General features: G+C 41.9%; 1 protein-coding gene across 8 annotated transcripts in view; it reads left to right on the forward strand.

Moving 5' to 3' along the window:
- Positions 1-19477, forward strand: part of LOC145344070 (FYVE, RhoGEF and PH domain-containing protein 4-like) — a 252417-nt gene that overhangs the window by 213205 nt on the left and 19735 nt on the right. For 6 of the 8 annotated variants that reach the window (XM_080190864.1, XM_080190865.1, XM_080190868.1 and 3 more), the window contains 7 exons: positions 1218-1366; positions 7028-7184; positions 10087-10225; positions 13407-13465; positions 17167-17316; positions 18257-18349; positions 18441-18520. In XM_080190864.1, the coding sequence (XP_080046990.1) occupies positions 1218-1366; positions 7028-7184; positions 10087-10225; positions 13407-13465; positions 17167-17316; positions 18257-18349; positions 18441-18520 (827 nt within the window). Of the gene's footprint in view, positions 1-1217; positions 1367-4735; positions 4872-5440; positions 5571-7027; positions 7185-10086; positions 10226-13406; positions 13466-17166; positions 17317-18256; positions 18350-18440; positions 18521-19477 lie in introns of those variants that run through there. The other 2 variants (XM_080190870.1, XM_080190872.1) reach the window with 2 other exon arrangements.

The following is a 19477-nucleotide window of genomic DNA, read 5'->3' on the forward strand; positions in this document are numbered from 1 at the left end:
TACTAATTAATGTGCTCTCTTTAACTTCCGTGCTGTCCTCAAACTTCTCTTCTCTTCTGTCTCCATAATGCTTTGGATCCCCTCCCCCTGGCAAACCTCCCCCCTCCCCCCCTCCCCCCCACCTCCCCCCTCCCCCCTCTCCTCCCACCTCCCCCCTCCCCCGGCCTCCCCCCCCTTCCCCCGCTTCCCCCCGCCGCCCCCCCCCCCCCCCCCCCAAACTAGTTTAAACCCTCCCGAGTGGCTTCAGCAAATCTCCCCGCCAGGATCCTCCAGTTCAAATGTAACCCATCCCTCTTGAACAGATCAGCCCTTCCCAGAAAAGATCCCAAAAATCTAAATCCCTGCCCCCTACGCCAACTCTCAAGCCAGGCATTCATCTGCCCGATCCTCCTATTCCTACTCTCACTAGCACAAGGTACCAGTAGTAATCCTGAAATTAATGCCTTTGAGGTCTTGCATGTTAGCCTTCTGCCTAACTCTCTATATTCACATTTCAGGACCTCATCCCTTTTCCCACCTATGTTGTTGGTACCAATATGTACAATCTCTTACTGCTCACCCTCCCGCTTAAGAATGTCCTGCAATTGCTCAGAGAAGTCTTTGACCCGAGCGCCAGGGAGGCAACACACCATCCTGGAGTTTCGATTGCAGCCACAGAAATGCCTGTCTGTGTCTCTAACTAGCGAGTCCCCTATTACTACTGCTCACTTGCTCTTTGCCTGACCCTTTCCCACAGCAAAACCAACTGTAGTGTCACAGGCCTGGCTACTGTTGGTATGTCCCCTGATAGGCTATCCCCCTCAACAGCATCCAAAATGATATACCTGTTTGAAAGGGGAATAAACACAGGATACTCCTGCACCACCTGCCTGCCTCTCCAGATAGTCAACCATCTATCTGTCTGAACCTGAGGTGTGCCAACCTCCCTGTAACTAGTGTCTATCACACTCTCTGCCTCCTGTATGCTGTCCCTTTACAGCAACTCCTCCACAAACCATCTTCTGGTCACAATGACTGCACTTATGCAAATGTGACTTGCAACTGCCAATCACCTTTGCCGGTAAGTCTTGCTCATGTCTGTAAAATATTAAAAATCACCTGCTTTATGAAACCTTAATGAACTTGGATCCACCATTTTGAATATAAATATTCATTTATGGAGTCTACGTAATAACACCATTAATCAAAGTTAGTTCTTTATTTGATTCATTCTGCAGGTTTTCTATGCTAAACTGCTGGAGGAAGCCACTAGCAAGGGGTCCTTTCCTGCAGAGGTAGTGACCAAAATATTCTCCAACATTTCATCTATTTACACCTTCCACAATCAGTTCCTGTTGCCGGAACTGGAAACCCGCATGAACCTGTGGTAAGTCATTTCAAAGCTTTCCTCATTTTGTTGCTTTTTCCATTAAACTTTAACAAAAGATTTTTTTTAAAAATTGAATGGCTTGCTCGGTGTATGTAAGATATTGCAATGTGATGTTACATTGTAATTCATCTAGCAATGAATTACCAGAAGGTACAGTGTGCATATATGACACACCTAATTCTCCTGGGAGGAGGAAAAGGGATGCTATCTCCTCCTCCTCAAACATGTAGTGTGCCCAAATACAAGCATTCCCTTGATGCTGTCAAGTACAAATTCTATGTGCACAATATTAAATAAAGCATATTAACAAAATGTGTTTCCCGTGTGAGAAACATCACAGGAGCTTGATAGTGTCCTCCCCCAATATACATACATCCCTCCTTTATAGTGGATCCAACGATCATGAGGTTAGAAGTGGGGATGTTCACTGATAGTTGTGCAATGTTCATTACAATTCGTGACTCCTCAGGTACTGAAGCAGTGCAGGTCCATATGCTACAAGACCTGTATTCAGGCTTGGGCTGATAAGTGACAAGTAATATACGTGTCACACAAGTGCCAGGAATGACCATCTCCAACAAGAACATCTTCCCTTGACAGTCAATGGTATTACCATCACTGAATTCCCTCTTATTGACATCCTGGGGGTTACCATTGACCAGAAACTGAACTGGACCAACCTCATAAATGCTGGAATTATAAAGACTAAGAATTCTGAGCAATATACTCCCCTCCTAACTCCCCAAAACCTGTCCATCATCTCGAAGTTAGGGGTGTGATGGAATGCTCTCCATTTGCCTGGATGAGCATGGCTCTAACAGCACTCGAGAAGGTTGACATCATTCAGGATAAAGCAGCCCACTTGATTAGCACCCCAACCACCAACTTAAAACATTCACTCCCTCCACATTGTAGCAGCAGTAGAAGATGTGCTATAGCAACTTACCAAGGCTCCTGTGAAAGCACCTTCCAAACCCAAGACCTGAACACAAAGAAGGACAAGGCCAATAGATGCATGGCAACAACCACTAGTTCCCCTCCAAGCCACACACCATCCTGATTTAGAAATATATCACTGTTCCTTCATTATCACTGGAGGAAAATCCTGGACCTGCCTTTCTAGTAGCACTGTGGGTTTACCTACACCACATGGACTATAGCAGTTCAAAAAGGCAGCTCACCACCAGATTCTCAAGGGTAATTAAGCATGGGCAACAAAAGATGACCTTGCCAGAATTGTCCATATCCACTGAAAGAGTAAACAAGAGATTCATGTCAGTGCCCTGTTAGACTGCTCTGTGATGTTTAAAGGAGTATTTTTGCTGAGGGAAAGCACTTATGAAAGATAAATATTGTTTAGGTGGCTTAATGTAATTACTACATTGGGAACACAAATTGATCGGTGCTAGATGTGTCAAATTGTTAAGTGCTTAATTTGCAAATAGTGTAATTAAATGAGACTGCAATGTTCTAATGAAGGAGGTTGCTTGCTTAGGTCAGATGTATCCCACACCCCTCTCACCCATGTAATCTGGGTGTATGACCTATTTTCGTCCTCTTACAAACATGTTCAGTGTTATTAGGACTCTATTAGTTTGTATGACCGCATGATTCTTTGCGTTCCCAACAATCTGGAATGCACTTTTTTTTTGCAGTGTATCTAGGTAAATGATGATGAGATTTAAAATATCAATTTAATTGCCAACGAGAAGGGTTTAGGTGCAGGCAGGAGATCAAATCCCCAAGGAGTGACATTTCCGAGGAATCCAACATGACCTTAGCCACTTCTAGGTTTGATTCAGGTGGATTTGCAGCTGAACAGAAATCCTCCTTGCAGTTGTTGAGTTATTACAGTGTTCAGACAGACTGCTTTGGGTTTAAATTGATATTCTGACTTTAACAGCCAATGCATGTTTTTTTCTGAGCTGTCTACAATGTGCCAGGCTCAACAAAGGACAGGAGGTTATTCAGTGAAACTAACAGGTTAGGAAACGTTCAAACAGGAAACTAAATAGATGTAGTCATGCCCAGGTAAGATGCTGGGGCACACAGCATTTCCATTAAGAGTGCTTATCAGGTGATTTCCAACTTCGTAGTAACAGTACACCTGGCTTGGATTGCACTCACTTTGATCTGTACCTCACAGCAGCTTTGGAGAAATTTATGCAGCTCTACCTTGGACCTCTGCAAAGGAACAAGGGGAACTGCACTAGCTGCCTTCTCTTCAGCCACCAGCCACTCCAGAAGGCAGAGGGAACATACACCGAGGTCTACTGGAAGGCAGTAAGACTCCCAATGCAGGATTTACAGGCAGGATCAGCTTGCTCGATGTGTGAGCACCAGTATCTCCGGGGGCTCAAGCCTCTATGGCAGGTCTTTGCTGACATCTGCCGCCTTCCAGTACAAGATTTTCTTCCAGGTAGACCAGGAAGGCATGTAAGCCCTCCCTACCTGCAATGGCTGCTCTCACCAGGGACTCCATGCCCTATCGGCCCTATGCAGCAGGTAGTGTGTGAATACAAAAAATGTATTGCTTCTATTGCAAGTGAACAGTTCCAAGAAATTTTGACTGATGTACTCCACTGCACTTGACTGCATTTGTGGTTAAAATTGGCTTCACAAAATATGTGAACTTAAAGTCATGAAAATAGAATAGAATAAAAAATATACTTCTGGTCAGTCCAGGAGAAAGCAAAACAATTCAGATTCATTGTGGTTTAAATAAAATAACTTTGACAGTAAATTACTATGTATTTGTTGGCATTCTTGAAATTAAATAGCAAACAGATTTACATAGAATTCCCTTTTTTTTATTTTCTCTACCCTTTCAGTCTACTACAATTAGTTTTTCATCTAAGTATCAATTTTGTTTAAAATGTGTTACGTATATGTCCCTCCAATTTGTAAATCTAGATGGATTAATACAAATTGTAAATATGTTTTCTAATTTCATTCTATCTTGCATATAACATACTCTTCACAAGAACACCAGTCTGAGTATGTCAAAGGACAATAGCATTTGGAGTTGAAGTGAGCTTATTTAGCCACTCAGGGTTTACTTCCTTGTGGTAGAATCCCATACCATACTTGGTTAGAAACCTTAGTGTTGAGTTAACAATAAATAATTAATTACTTCCTTATCCACTATATACATTTCTGAGGGAAGCTACATTTTTGGATTTTCGTCTTGTGTGTTCTTTTAAGTTAGTAGCTGTGGAGGGGACCTTTGACTGGGGATTGTGTAATACTTAAAGTACAGAATGGATCAAGGTTGATGCATTATCTCACCTCAGAGCAGGGGTGGAACTGCAGTTGGGAAATATTAACAGGTCACACAGCAGTTCAAGCGGCAGAGTGAATAGCAGCCCGTAGGGAGCAGACAAGGAGGTTTGGTTCCGTGCAGCTGAAATGATGCTGCTAGCTCCATGCTCTTGAATGCACAGCTGCCTCTGGTGACCAGTGGTTGTTCAGATGACTTCAGAGCTGGAGGAGGCAGTAGAAGGTTACTAGCTGGGAGATTGGAGCTAAGAGCAGCACAGGGCCGATATCAATCTGGTGGAGCAGAAGTGAGCAATAGCTATGGCTTCAAGAAGCTGGGAGTTGTGTCTCAGAGAAGCCTTAGGACAGCAATATAGGCTGAGTGAATCTGAAGTGCCAGTGTCTACTCCGTGAAGTTAGCAGTTGGGAACAAATACATGGATTTGGGCCTGTGTCTGTGGGAGTTTGTGCATTCTCCCTGTGGTTGCGTGGGTTTCCTCCGGGCGCTCCGGTTTCCTCCCACACCCCAAAGATGTGCTCTTAGGCTGATTGGTTTACTAAATTGACACTATTCTCCCCTGAATCTGGCTAAGTTAGGGGTTCCATTCGTAGACACGCAGGGTAGAATAGGGGTAGGGTGATGCGGCGGCGCGGGCTCGTTGGGCCAAAGGGCCTGTTTCCCGTGTTGGGTTGTTCTTTGTTCTTTGTTCTTTGTTCAAAGAAAAGCTTTTGAGTCATGTGGTTCTGCTCAGAGTAGCTAGGGAGGTTTAATCATGCCAGTAACTAGTTGCTGCAGTGAATCTCGTGGGAAGCAGCCTTGGGAGAGGAGATTGAGTGACTGCGAGTTGAGCAGTTGATGGGGCAGTCTGTGTTGACAAGGAAAATTAGGGAAATCAGAGACTAGCTCTTTGAAAGAGAGGGGCTAAAATCCCTCAGGAGGAAGGTAATAGTTTTAAAGAGTTTATGTGATTCTTTGACATCTTGGTTGTTTGCTGACAAAATTCATGGGACTTCTTTGGTTGTGTCTGACATTTAGCATACAGTTTGTGGTATGAACAACCACAGTTTGCACTTTAATTCATATTCATCACACCTTAATTCTGGATATTCGAGAACAAGATAAAGAGTGTTGACTGTTTGCTTTGCTGACTTTTGTATAGTAAAATGTCTTCTATTCATTTAGAACCGTGGAATCTTGTGACTTTACTCACATTGTAAATATTTGGTATTTCAAATTTTCTCTACTTTAATAAAAAAGGCTACTTGTCTATAACCAGACCATAACAACATTTGAGGGGGTTTGACCTGGCATTGTGATATATTGTAAAGGCACACCTTTATATTTCTCATTATCCTTGTTAGAATTTTTAACTATCAAGGCTCCTAGCTTCTCATCAACTTTATACCAATACTGTGATATCTGTCTTTGAAGCTTCTGTCACAAATTGCAACCCAAAAAGTATACAGAATTATAGATTTGTTAAAATACATTAACATTTAAATGTATGAATAGAAAATGTTCATACCTTTCTTAGAGGTTCTGGGAATTTGTATTTCACATTGAAGAACACTCTTTGCAAACCCACCCTTACTTTACATGCACTTCTATTTGAGTTCCAGAAACAGCAATGCATGGAACTATACAGATTGCTTCAACACTAATTTCGGTCACTAATTCTTCCAAGAATTTGTTTTTAGATTTTTGTCCTAAAGTTTCACGTCCCTTTCTTGCAAGACGAGTTACAAATTGTGACCCCCTGTGTCATGTATATCTGTGCCTTTTAATAAGCATTCAATTAGCCATTTTGGAAGTAGAGAATAATGGAAGGTAGTAGAATGAAACATAGAAAATAGGAGCAGTATAAGGCCATTTGGTTCTTTGAGCCTGCTTCGCCATTCAACATAGTCTTGGCTGATCTTCAATCTCAACACCTTACTCAAGCACTTTTCCCATATCACTTAATACCTTTGTTATAAATGTTTGTCAGGACAGCAGGGATAATTCCTCTGCTCTTCTTCAAAAATGGCCAGGGGATCTTTTACATCCAAAAAACTAGGGCAGGCAACACCTCAGTTTTACCCAAAAGATCGTACTTCTGAACATGTAATGCTCCCTCAGTATTGGACTGCCAGTCTAGAATTTGGGCTGAAGCCCTAGGGTAGGGCTTGAATTTACAGCCTTCCAACCCAGAGATTAGATTGATACCAACAGAGCCACAGCTGCAATGACAACCTTGAAATCTCTGTGATATCACTTTGCATAATACACATGTGGATCGCTAAGAGATTTTCTTTATGAATTACCAGAATATATCCAAACAACACATTGGAAGCTCAGTGTACCAATCTATGGACTCAGTCATTGTTCATAAATGTAATGCCTAAATTTATCTCTTGTAGGAATACTACACCACAGATAGGAGATATTTTGCAGAAATTAGCCCCATTTCTGAAGATGTATGGCGAGTATGTGAAAAATTTTGAAATGGCCATGGGGTTACTGAAAACGTGGATGGGCAGATCACCACAGTTCAAAGCCATTGTCGAAGACATTCAGGTAACCAGAAAGGATGATGCATATTTATAATTATAGATATGAAGAAAGGCTGGAATTCTCCAATCTCATATCCCTCGCTACTACTGCCAGCGAGAACGGAGAACTTGCAGCTGGACCATATCTCCATTCGCAGATGTGGGACCGGGGAATCCCAGCCGCAGGTGAAAATGGAGAGTTCCAGCCAATAACTTCTTAAAGTAAAACTCGTTGTTTCCATCACATTTAATATAAAATTAGTGTAAATACTGCAGCAATCTTTACGTAGAAACAGGTGATTATAATGTCAGGTATCTATTGCAGCATTTCAAATTGGGCAGTACCTGAAATGGAAAAGTTTAGACAACTTCATACACCTTAACAGAACAATTTGGGTTTTTCATTCATTTGTGTACGTATTTTGTGGTGTGTGTTGTCATAACAACAAAAATTTGTTATGCGTTGAATCTTTCATGAATAGCCATGAGAAAAATGGACACAGAAAAGGGATCAAAAGATAAATTGAAGAAGAAGATTTGAGTTTTTGAAATATTTTAAAGGTTTAAAGAGAAAACTTAAGAGAGTAAGTTAAAGATAATCAAAAATCACGCACCCCCATTGAGAGAGCCAAGGGAAAGATAGGTGCTGGATTAAAACAATGGAGCAATTAATAGAAAAGTATATGTTTGCAGAATTATAGTCAGTTTAGAACTTGTGGATGATGGGATACAAAAAACCAGCAAAACGTTTGAAAGTGACAAGACATGTACAAGACATTCCTTGGTGGAATGGAAAGGTGCAATTCAGTGGTCTTCATTATGGACATGGCCTGGATGTTCATGCTCGACTTACGGCTCAACAGAATACCAAGATTAAGAACAGTCTTGTTCAGCCTGAGTATATGGCCAGAGAAAATAATGAAGTCAATAGCAGGGGAGTGGAGTTTGTGACAGGCTGAAGTTCGTGATTCCCTTCTCCATTGTTTACTCTGGGTGGGATTTTCCAGTCCCAGTAACGTTGTAGGTTGGCAAGATGTAATGAGTGGTGTGCCACAGGGATCAGTGCCAGGACCTCAACCATTTACAGTTTATATAAATAACTTGGATGAAAGGTTTGAAGGAATGGTTGCCAAATTTGCTGATGACAAAAAGATGGATAGGAAAATAAGACGACGTGAGGTTACAAAGGGACGTAGATAAGTGATGGGCAAAGATCTGGCAAATGGAGCATAATGTGGGAAAATGTGAAATTGTCTGCTTTGACAGGAGGAATTAAAGAGAAGCATGTTATCTCAATACTGGGACATTGTACAGCTCTGAGGCACAGAGGGATCTGGGTGTCCTAGTGCATGAATGGCCAAAGGTTATGCTTCAGTTTTAAAGGTGAGACGAGTTGCATTAATGAGACCACATTTGGAGTACTGTGTACATTATTAGTCACCTTCTTTAAGCAAGGATGTAAATGCATTGGAAGCAGTTTGGAGAAAGTTTCCTAGACCAACACCTGGAATAGATGGCTTGACTTATGAGGAAAGACTGGACAGCCAAAGCTCTTATCTGCTAGAGTTTAAAGTAACAGCAACTTGATTGAAACATACAGGATCCTGAAAGGTCTTGACAGAGTAAACGTGAAGAGGATGCTTCATCTTGTGAAAGAATTGAAAACTAGAAGGCATGTATAAAAATAAGAGGTCGCCCATTTATAATGGAGATGAGATGAAATGTTTTCACCCAGGGGGTCATGGTTTGGAACACTCTTCCTGAATAAATGGTGGAAGCAGAGTCATTGAATATATTTAAGGCAGTGGTGCATAGCTTCTTGATAAGCAAGAGGGTAACAGGCTGTCAGAAGAAGATGGGATGTGGGTTTGAGTTACTATCAGGTCAACTATGACCTTATTTAATGGCAGGCTAGGCTCGAGTGGCCGATTGGCCTACTCCTGCTATTTGTTCATATTGGTTACAGAGAATAACAATGAACCCAGTGTTGGCATCTCTGCCCTATTATTAACTTGTGGCATAAAAATAGTACGAAGGGTGAGATAAACAATCCAATTTATGGTGCTCAGTGTGAAACTCCAGCTGTTGTCAGGACATTTTCTTTGGTTCCCATTTGACCAGAATCTTAAATGAATGCAGTCACTGGTAAAGGAGGACAGAGGCCCTCCAATAAGCAGCTCACTTCCTGATTCCTCAACGACTCTTCCCCAGCCAGAAGGTGGAAGTCAGAGGTGTAATGGAATGCTGACCACCCAGCTGATGGAGATAGCTGAAAAATCACTCACAGCGATCACTTCATCCTCTCACCTGCATTGTGGCTGGATAAAAATCCTGGAATCCCCAACACCATCATGGAAGTGCAGTCACCACAAGAACTGTGGTAGTTCCAGCCGAGGATCTGTCACCACCTTCTCAGGGAAACCAGAGATGGACAAGATATGTAGCCTTGCCATTGTCACCTGCATCCAAGGAATAAATTTTGTAATGACATAGCTTGTATCCCAGGGACACCAAGATCATTAGAATGCTCCAATTTCAGCTCTGATCAACTAACTCAGCACAGGTAAATTAATGTTCCAGTTGATAAATGTTGGGTAGGGTTTTCTATTCCCTCTTCGCCCCCACTCCGCAGCATGATGTGTGGCGGCGGAGGCGACCACCATTGGCCAGCAGTGGGATATTCTGGTCCCACCATTGTCAATGGGGTTGCCAATTGTTCGCACGTTCTGCCAGCAAGGAACCTGTGGTGGGGGTTGACATCAGCTGGACCAGAAGATCTTGCCGGCAGGAACATCCAGAAAATCCCACCCATTATGTTTACAACCTATTTTCAAACAACTGTAGCTAAGTAATTTTAGCTTGAGTGGTTATTTTGTGGCACCAGCTTCAATTTGTTCACTTTCATAATGTCTGTGTCTGTTTTTCAGAAACAAGAGATCTGTGGTTCTCTCACAATACAACATCACATGTTAGAACCTGTCCAACGTATTCCTCGCTATGAGCTACTCCTGAAAGATTATTTGAAGAAACTACCACAGGATTCCTTAGACAGGAAAGATGCAGAGAGTAAGGAAAACCTCTGAATCATTTTTAAAATAGGTTGAATATCATGATTGCTCTTTTAGGGTGTTAATCGATCTGAGCACTCAAAAATAAAATTACAATAAAACTCAAACAATTTTTCTACTTCTTTGCATTTTATGTTCTCCTTTCAAGTATTCTGTTTGTCCCCTCAAGCGGGTGTGATGATTCTGAATTAGAATGGAAAGCTATGATCCCCTTTGCAAAGTAGCTGGCACAGCAGAGCTGAGTTATGTGGGGAATTGTGTATTAACAGAACCAGATTTAGGATTTAACAAGCATGAGAGCTTCATTTCTTACAATATTTCTTGCAGCATACCCATCATGACACAGGTTACCAAAGCAATACTTATCCTATGTGAATTTATAGTATTATAGAAACAGAAACATGCAAGCCCTCCTTTGCGTATATGTCTCTGCAAAGTGATTTCTCAAATTCCATGCCTTAAAGTAGGAAAGCAAAGTAGAGAGATTGCAGGGAGGGAACTCCACAGCTTGGGGCCTAGACAACTGAAGGTATAGCCACCTATGCGTATTTTTAATATCCTTCTTATTGGTGTTGGTGACAAAGCCAACATTTGTTTCTCATCCTAATTGCCCTCAAGATGGTGGTGAGCCATCTTCTCCAACCACAACAGTCCATCTGGTGCAGGTACACCCAGAGTGTTGCTGAGAACGAAGATCCCGGAAGCAATTACGGAAATTGGGAAAGTACAGTACTTCACACGAATGATATTCGTAACCCCCATTGGTAGCAGGTTTCAAGGAAACCTTAAATTTTAAGCCTTGGGGGTTTGGTTAAAAAGGCTAACTGTTATAGCCAGGTCTCAACAAGGATGCTATTTCTGCATTCAGTGGTGCTATGTAGTCTGCAAGCAAGCAGAACTTATAATAAAAAGGCTTTCAAAAATGGAAGAGTTTTGGTCATGTGACAGCTGGCCATTGATGCACATTGGGAAGCCATCAGTAGTCTATTCACATTAACAAAGTAGCTTCCACCTTTATGATCAAAACTATCAACATACAACAGAGCCAGATAGGAAGTCCTTTCCACTTCCCTGTGCATAATCCATTTTGGTAATTCCCTTTTGTTACCTGACAGTTCTAACAACAGGGGTCTAAGATTTTATTACCCTTGCTGTATTGGGGTGACTCCTGACAATGACAGGGGCAAGATGCCACAAGGCTCTGGTCACCATAAACCACTTTCAGAAATTTGGCTAACGCAGTTCCAAAAGTTTTTGACAGCCATTTTAAAAGTTCTAACAATGTCCATTTTTAATTAAATATTCTCATGTCAGTTCAGTGTGATAGTTGTTATTGAATCTTTCTCAATTATCCTTTAAGGCATTCATAATCGTATCTATTTGCTGAGTTTAAATTCTTTTGTCTTCTCTCTGGTCTTTTTTTACAATTTCCTTAAATTGGTGTTCTCTAGTTACTGATTCTTTTGATACGAGAAATAGTTTCTCCTGAATTAATCTATCAATCTTTTTATGATTTTGAACACTGTATTAAATTTCCCCCTAACCTCTGCTCGAAGGAGAACAACCCCAGCTTTACTGGTCTCTGAATGGGATTAAGGTCCTGCATGTCTGGCACTGTTCTTTGCACCTTCTTCAAGGCCTTGATATCCTTCCTAAAGCTTAGTTCCACATCCGTGTTTGTTGTTTTTCCCTATCCTCACATACCAGCCTGATTCTCCTCTTAAATACTAATGAAATCAGCTTCCACCATCTTTTTGGGTCAAATATTCCAAATCCTGACAGCTGACTGAAAAATAAATTGGTTGCTCTCCTCTAATCTTTTCCCAATGATTCTGAATCCATGACCTCTGGCTATTAATTAGTTCACGAGAGGGAATATGTTTTATTCTTATTCTTATTTAGCCAATCAAACCTCTCAATCATCTTTCAGCCGCTATTAAATCACTTCTTAACTTTCACTATACCAGGAAAATAGTCCCCCATCCCTGCTGAAATAAACCCTTTCTAATATTTTGTTTTATTTATGTGTTTTGAGGGATAAATGTGATCAGCACACTTCTGCCTGGTAGCAACAGAGAGACAAATGGCCACTGGACTTACCTCCTCAAGCCCCATAGGGCCCAAGGCACCAGGCCAGCATGTCAGTGCCAGAGGGCCTGAGTGGGGGGGACGTCTGAGGGAGGGAGGGTTGGGATGGGCCACCCTCATGCCTGCCTATATGGTGTGGGGAGACCGATGGGGTGGGGGGGGGGTGGTTAGTCATTATTTGTGGGTGGAGGGTGAGGATGCTGGTCTTTGGTGTGGTATTTGTTGTCACTGTGGCAGGCAGCGTTTATATTTTTGCGGGAGGGTGGGGCCTGCCTCCAAGCACAGAGTTTGGTCACCCTTTAAAAGTGGCGGCCTGGACTCTGAACAGTGGGGCTGGGCAGCGGGTAGCTTGAAATGAATAAATTAACATCTATCAGCAGTAGGACAATGCCTCCTAATAAACGCTGCTAACACCAGTGGGAAACCCTTCAGGTTTCCTGCTGGTATGGGTACTCATGGTCATTATTGAGTCAGATGGATTTTAATGACAATCGGATAGTTACATGGTCTCCATTACCTAGATTTTGTTTATAAATTGATTTAGATTCTCCAGCTCCTGTGGTGAGATTTAAACTGAGTATTAGTCCACTCATCTAATTATTAGTCCAATAACATGACCACATTGCTGCTATTTCCTTAAATGGTGAAAAGTTGATGGTTAGGCACATTTCTGGAACACGGTTGACAAGAGGATGTTTGCACAAACTGCTTGGCTGCTGGAGAGTTGCTCCAGAGCAAACTTGAAAAACATTTTCATTGAATTTTATTTAATTGTTAAAATTGCAACACTGATTTAGAATCAGAGGCAATGGCAAGACTGAGCAGAATTCAGTGACATAATATTGGAGAATAGCAATTTTCAAATTGTAATCCAGCCCAGTGTTCACTGTCTGTGAGGGTCCATTTGAGCATCACCTTCAGGATAATGGACTCCTGAAATTTTATATCAAATTATTTTCTTGAATTTGTTGTATTTTTAGGTAATTTGGGATTTATTATTAACTGCATTAATGAAATACCCAGCTCACTGTGAATTTGAATAATTAAACTATGTATATTAATCTTTAAAATCCATTTAATTTTTTTTACAGAGTCCCTTGAAATTATTTCCACTGCAGCCACCCACTCGAATGCTGCAATCCGTATGATGGTAAGTGCAAAAGTTACATTTTTCTTTTTGTTGCTTTAATCTTTTCAAAAAAGATTTTCAATCTTTCCTACAAAGGATTACCTATTCGCAAGTGAGCAAGTAATTATCATGGATAAACATAGTAAGTACAAGGGTCCTTACTGAAAAGAAAGGAGTCAGCACAGTAAAATCCAAACATGCTGTAAGTAGTTGACAGCAATTCTTATAAAAAGTATTCATAAGAACAGGGAGATCTTCTTACCAGTCCACTCTTGTGATATTGCTGATCATGAATATCCCAGCAATTGCAGTTTGCTGTCAAATCAGATTCATTGCATAAAGCTGCTGTAGAAATGAAAATAATTCCTAGTAGTGTTTAACAATTAAGAAGGCAAGCTCAAAGGTTGAATAATAAATTGCACTATGGCTTTAAAAAAAAGATAGATACAGTGCCCCGAATCTTCCTCTGATCTCAGGGGAAAACATGGCCTGCACACCTCCATGGCTCACACCTGACCCATATACATCTTCACGTGCCATTGTTGTCTTTTCTCTTTGGAATCGAGTTCACTGTTTTGCAGGCTGTGCTGGAGTCCGTGAGGTGAGGCATCGGTTTGAAGACTCGGCTTAGTTATCCAAGAGGATCCCAGCTCACAACAGTGCTTAAAACCTCCTAAACCGCAGCCCCTCCCACCCCATGCCGGACCATGCCCACTCACATCACCCATGCACCCCATGTCATTTCTGTGGCCCCATGTTTCCTCTATACTCACTCATCCAGTATACACTTTGTCAGCTTCCCAGAAAAATCCGTGGAAAATCTTCTACATTCCTTGGGGATAAAAATGAAAACCTTCTTCCCATCTAACAAAAACCTCCATAGTTTTGATCTCGGGGGAAAAAATGAATTGTCATGTGTGGGGGAAAAAAAACTTCCAATACTTGGACCTATTAGCCTGTGTCAACAAACTAGAAACACATCAAAGGGACAACCCGTTTTACAACAAAAAACTGTGATCATTCTCTTAACAATGGAACACCTAATGTGCCGAAATCTATTAGCACTTGAAACTCAGCCAAACATTCAGAATGGCCACAGCTATCCACACAATAGACTGCTCTCTAGAAAGGGGAAAACAGAAGGTGCTTATTTTGATTTCAAAGCTTGTCAATAAATGTAATAGAGCAGATAAATATTTTTCAAGCATCAAAACCATTTTTTAATCAGCCAGAGCCATTTAAATCATAGCAGAAAAGATGACAACATAGGCTGACAAAATATTTTGTAAAATGTTTCACTGCATTATGGTATTTTCTCCGTTGGAAAAGCATTGTAACGCATGTGAGCAAGTACACAAGATGCAATGGTCAACTTACCTTTTAAAAAACAAGGAAGCTATTTTCCCAGCCAGCTGCACTGTTTTTTTTATAGTGCAGTGGGCTGGGAGATTCAAGCGTCAGCCAATTTGTGCTAGGCATCCTGAGCGCATCTTCCAGTGCTGGATTCTGATTCTGCCCCCCCCACCCCCCACCCCCCCCCCCCCCCCCCCCGCCGCACCCACCACCAAGAGTATTTCATTCCAGTGGGGTTTACAGTAGCTCCCCACTAAAGACACCTCAAGAGTGAAGAGGGGAGGGGCAGTCAAGGCCTCCCAGAGGGTGGTGCACCTGGGCATTTGTACCTTGGCAGTGCCAGCCTGGACACCCTGGCACTGCCCAAGGGGCAAAGTGCCAATAATCAGGAGGCATATGGCAGTGCTAAGGGGGCAGGACATAATGGGGCAGGAGCCCCCCATTGATCTGTGTGGGGTCTTACTTCCGCTCTGTACTTGGGATCAGTGGGGGAGGGAGGGAGACCAGCGATTAGGGCCAGAAGTGGGGAGGGGTGGGGGGGGAGGGGGTGAGTCAGCACTGTGGGGTGTGTGTCGAGACTGCTGGTGGGGTGGGGATGTGGGAAGAGCAATTGGGGCATCGCAGAAGATCAAGGCAGGCTGAGGAGGGGGGGTGCTGCTGAAGGGGCTGGATCGGGCATGTTCAAAGGAGCTAGTGGTGGGGCAGGTGGGCTTGGAGGGCCGGAGTTGTGGGGATTATGGGGCTGGCCAGCAATCAAGAGGTCAGCAGTGCGGGGCTACTGCACGTGCATCGATCTCGGTGCTGATAGTTCGGCACATGCGCAGTGGCCCGCTCAGCGCTATGCTGCCTGCTTCTCCAGTGAGAATAGTCCCCGCCCTCTGGTTTTCAGTATGATTCACACTGAGGCACTCTGCAGTGCACAGAATGTGGGATATTCTTTTTTAGACTCCCACCGAAAAAAGCAATATGATTCACTCCAATTTTTACACAAATTCGACAATTAGAATTTTTTGTGGAGAATTGCCCCCCCAGATATTTATGATGAATCACTGCATTAAAAACACAACTTATATTAGAATACAGTACTTAAGAGTGACATTTGAATGTCTGAAAACACTTCACGCTTCCAGAACGTTCCAGACTCCTCAGCAGGCTTCCCATTTTTTTCATGAACTCTCGAACCCTGCGTGCTTTTAATGGTTTTCTAAAACTCTGCATCATCAGAAGATGATGTGTAGGAGGAAGTCTGTTTTTGTAGAAGAGACAACCTCAGCATATATGCAGATTAATTATTTTGCACCTCTAAGAAGGCCAGAGGAAAATGCTGTGGGCCAATTACGTGGAGGAGTCTCAGATTTCCTCCAAAGAAAAGCTAGTTGCGCACCAAACATGCCCAGCCAAAACTTTGGCCCAAGTGTTTAATAATTCATGGCTCTGAGGATTAATTTGTGCAGGAGACATCATGTACTGTCCCAATGTCCATAATCCATTGTTCATGTGAACTTACATTTACCTCCCACTTTTACTATTGAATCTGCCATAAATCAACTCCATCTGTGAAAGCATCATTGTAGACAGAGTAGAAGCTTTATTTTTTAAAAAAATCTTGGTGTTCAACAAGGGGGTTCATTTTTTATTTAGATGTAAACTGTTACCTGCCATTGGAATTTAAACTATAAAATTAAAATGGCTTACAACTTATTTTCAGTAAATGACATTTTTTCAGCAGTACCAGGAAATTCCTGCAAATTCAGAAATAATGTTAATGACCATGCCATTTTACCTTCCAGAAATACCAGGGATAGAATAACATAGTAATGAGGAAGGACTCACAACCCTGGGGATCTTGGCAGTAATGAGGAAGGATTCACAGCCCTGGGGCTATTGGCAGTGTAGCAATGATGGCAAAGAGATTTAATGGAGGATTGTGAAATGTGAACAAGGAAAGGTTTTCTTCTGGTTGGTCAGTTTGTGACAAAATGTCATTGACTTAAAATATTCTTTTAGACAATGAGGATGGAGTTAAGGAATAAATATCTTCACTTAGAACAATGTCGGAATACAGAATGTTTTGCCACAAGGAGTTGCTGTGGCAAATGTAAGTTTGATAAATATTTGAAGCAAAGAAAGAGACATCCTCTTCAAAAACGTTGACATTTTTTGTGTTCAATGCGTTTAGAAATTATCAGTGATCATTTGACATCAAATGTTCTAATTTGGAATGAGTTTGAATGCAGATTAACAATGTTGAAGTAAAATACGTAGCATGAAGCTTTGAAACTGAGAAATGGGAAAGAAAATTAAAGTAGTTTGCCGCTTTCATTTAAATTATAAACCTGAGGAGATGACTGATATTTTGTTACATTTAGGAAAAGATGAAGAAGTTGATAGACGTGTATGAAATGTTAGGAGGTGAAGAAGATGATATAGTTAACCCCTCAAATGAACTAATAAAAGAGGGGCAAATCCTTAAACTGGCTGCTCGCAACACTTCTTCACAGGAAAGATATCTTTTTTTGGTAAGTACTTCTGTCATTAAGAAGGCTCAAACTGGACAACTTGGTGAGAAGCAGTAAGAACAGTTGATCATATTATAACCTTACAAATGGTCTGCTCTCCCTTCACAGCCCAAGAGAAACTCTTGTTCAATTTATTTAGGTCTAGCTGATGTGAGGCAAAGGAAATTGGCACCTGAGAAGCCCTGTGCCATTAAACCTTTAGAGATATATTTGGTCAGATACTCAGCCAAAGGGCTGGGGTTCATTCCCAGATAAACTGAAAGGGATGAATATGAGAGTAAAATTCATGGTTGCTGTTTTACTTGAGGCCAAAAGAGCTCAAAATTGGAGCACTGGACTCATTATTAACGATTGCGGCCAGATACCGCAACACCAATGTGTGTGTGTGTGTGTGTGTGTGTGTGTGTGTGTGTGTGTGTGTGTGTGTGTGTGTGTGTGTGTGTGTGTGTGTGTGTGTGTGTGTGTGTGACAGCGAGTGATGAGAGTTTAACCTCAAGCTTCTCCCTCCATATCATTGCAACTTAGCCAGCGATAAAGTATAAAATGCGGCGAGTCAAATGACTTCAGCAGAACTGGAATATCTCAATGGTGGAAGAGGCCATAAAATTCCGCCCATTTGGTATCTACCTGCTGAAGTAATATGCAGTGTTTAAATTTATAGCTACCTGTGTCCATGCTAAAACAGAAAAAGCGCTAGGTTCATTAAATATGAAATGATCAAATGAGCAGCCAAAACATTATAACACGCTGCTGACATTACTGTTTGTCTTACTGTGTGAGTTCTGCCTTTCAGTATCAGGCCTATTTAATGAGGCTTTAGCAACGACATAAAATTCTAGCTAAAACTGTTGATTATTAATCCAATCCCAGGGTGCACATTATGTTGAAATAAGTTAATAATTTGCTGACGATGTTATTGCTTTTATTCCCTTCCCCACAGTTAAACAATATGTTGCTGTACTGTGTTCCAAAATTCAGTTTGGTGTTTACACGCTATTCCGTTCGAACGAAAATTGGCATTGATGGCATGAAGGTTTGTCAAATTCCTATTTAAGATGAACCAAATTCATTTGTCTTTTCTGAATCATCTAAACATATTCTATCCGTGCCATTACATATTATAGGTGATTGAGACCCATAACAAAGACTATCCAAACACATTCCAGGTCTCTGGAAAGGAACGAACACTAGAATTGCAGGCTGGGTAAGATGAAGTCCACTATAGCTGTTATTTAGCAGATGTAAAACTGTCCTCTATGTATTGTAATATTGCAATGGATTTCAATTGAAAGAAAGAAGGAAATTATTTGCATTTATATGAAGAATTTCACACTCTTGCCCTAACAGATTATATTTACAATGTCCATTCACGTTTCATGTTAAACATCCATGCAGGTAAAAGGGTTTTAAACGGGTTTCAGAGCCTCAGTTGGAGGGTGTGGTTTTTCCCCATTGAGCCTTTGTGCAATTCCTCCCAGCTTTAGCACTTCCCTCAGCATGCATTTCCAACCTGAGAACGTGCTGGTCTGCAATACCTGGTCGTCGACAGCTCTTTGTACTGACAGACCAAAGAGCAAATTTCACCAAATTGATGGCCAACATCAGTCTTCTATTAATTCATTCAAGGGATGAGAGCTTCACTGCCTGAACCTAATTGCCCTTGAGAAATGAATGGTTATCCCCATGTGCAGCCCTGGGAACAGCCTGTAGAGTGCACAGTGTTACAGAGCTAATCAAGATAAACCACAATAAAACCACTATCGCTTTCCAGATGTATTTGGCAATCAATATCAGGAATCAGCAACTGGCTTGGTGTTTGCAAGTATGAGATCAAGTGGTTTCTTCGTCTGTTCTACATGTTACTGTTCCAGCTCAGAATTGTCACCTGACCCCAGCCTGCCGAGGTTGGGGCATGCGGGGTTGGCTTGCACCCGTAATATTGGTTGTCCACCATGGCTTGCACCCCACTCAGTCCGCTGCAACCTCGCCTTGACTCTCGAGCGTTCTGCCAGACGATGGTGTCAGAGAAATCTGCCTCTGGCTGCTGCAGGGTGTGATGGTGCATTTTGGGCTCTAGCCCGTCACTAACGCCGGCACTCAATGCCATTCGAGCACCCCGTTTTCCACAAAACCTTTTTTTCGCTTGATTATTGCTCAAGGG

The sequence above is a fragment of the Carcharhinus amblyrhynchos genome, chromosome 6 (genome assembly GCF_965287045.1).
Source record: "Carcharhinus amblyrhynchos chromosome 6, sCarAmb.v2.hapA, whole genome shotgun sequence".
In the NCBI taxonomy this organism is placed as follows: Eukaryota; Metazoa; Chordata; class Chondrichthyes; order Carcharhiniformes; family Carcharhinidae; genus Carcharhinus; species Carcharhinus amblyrhynchos.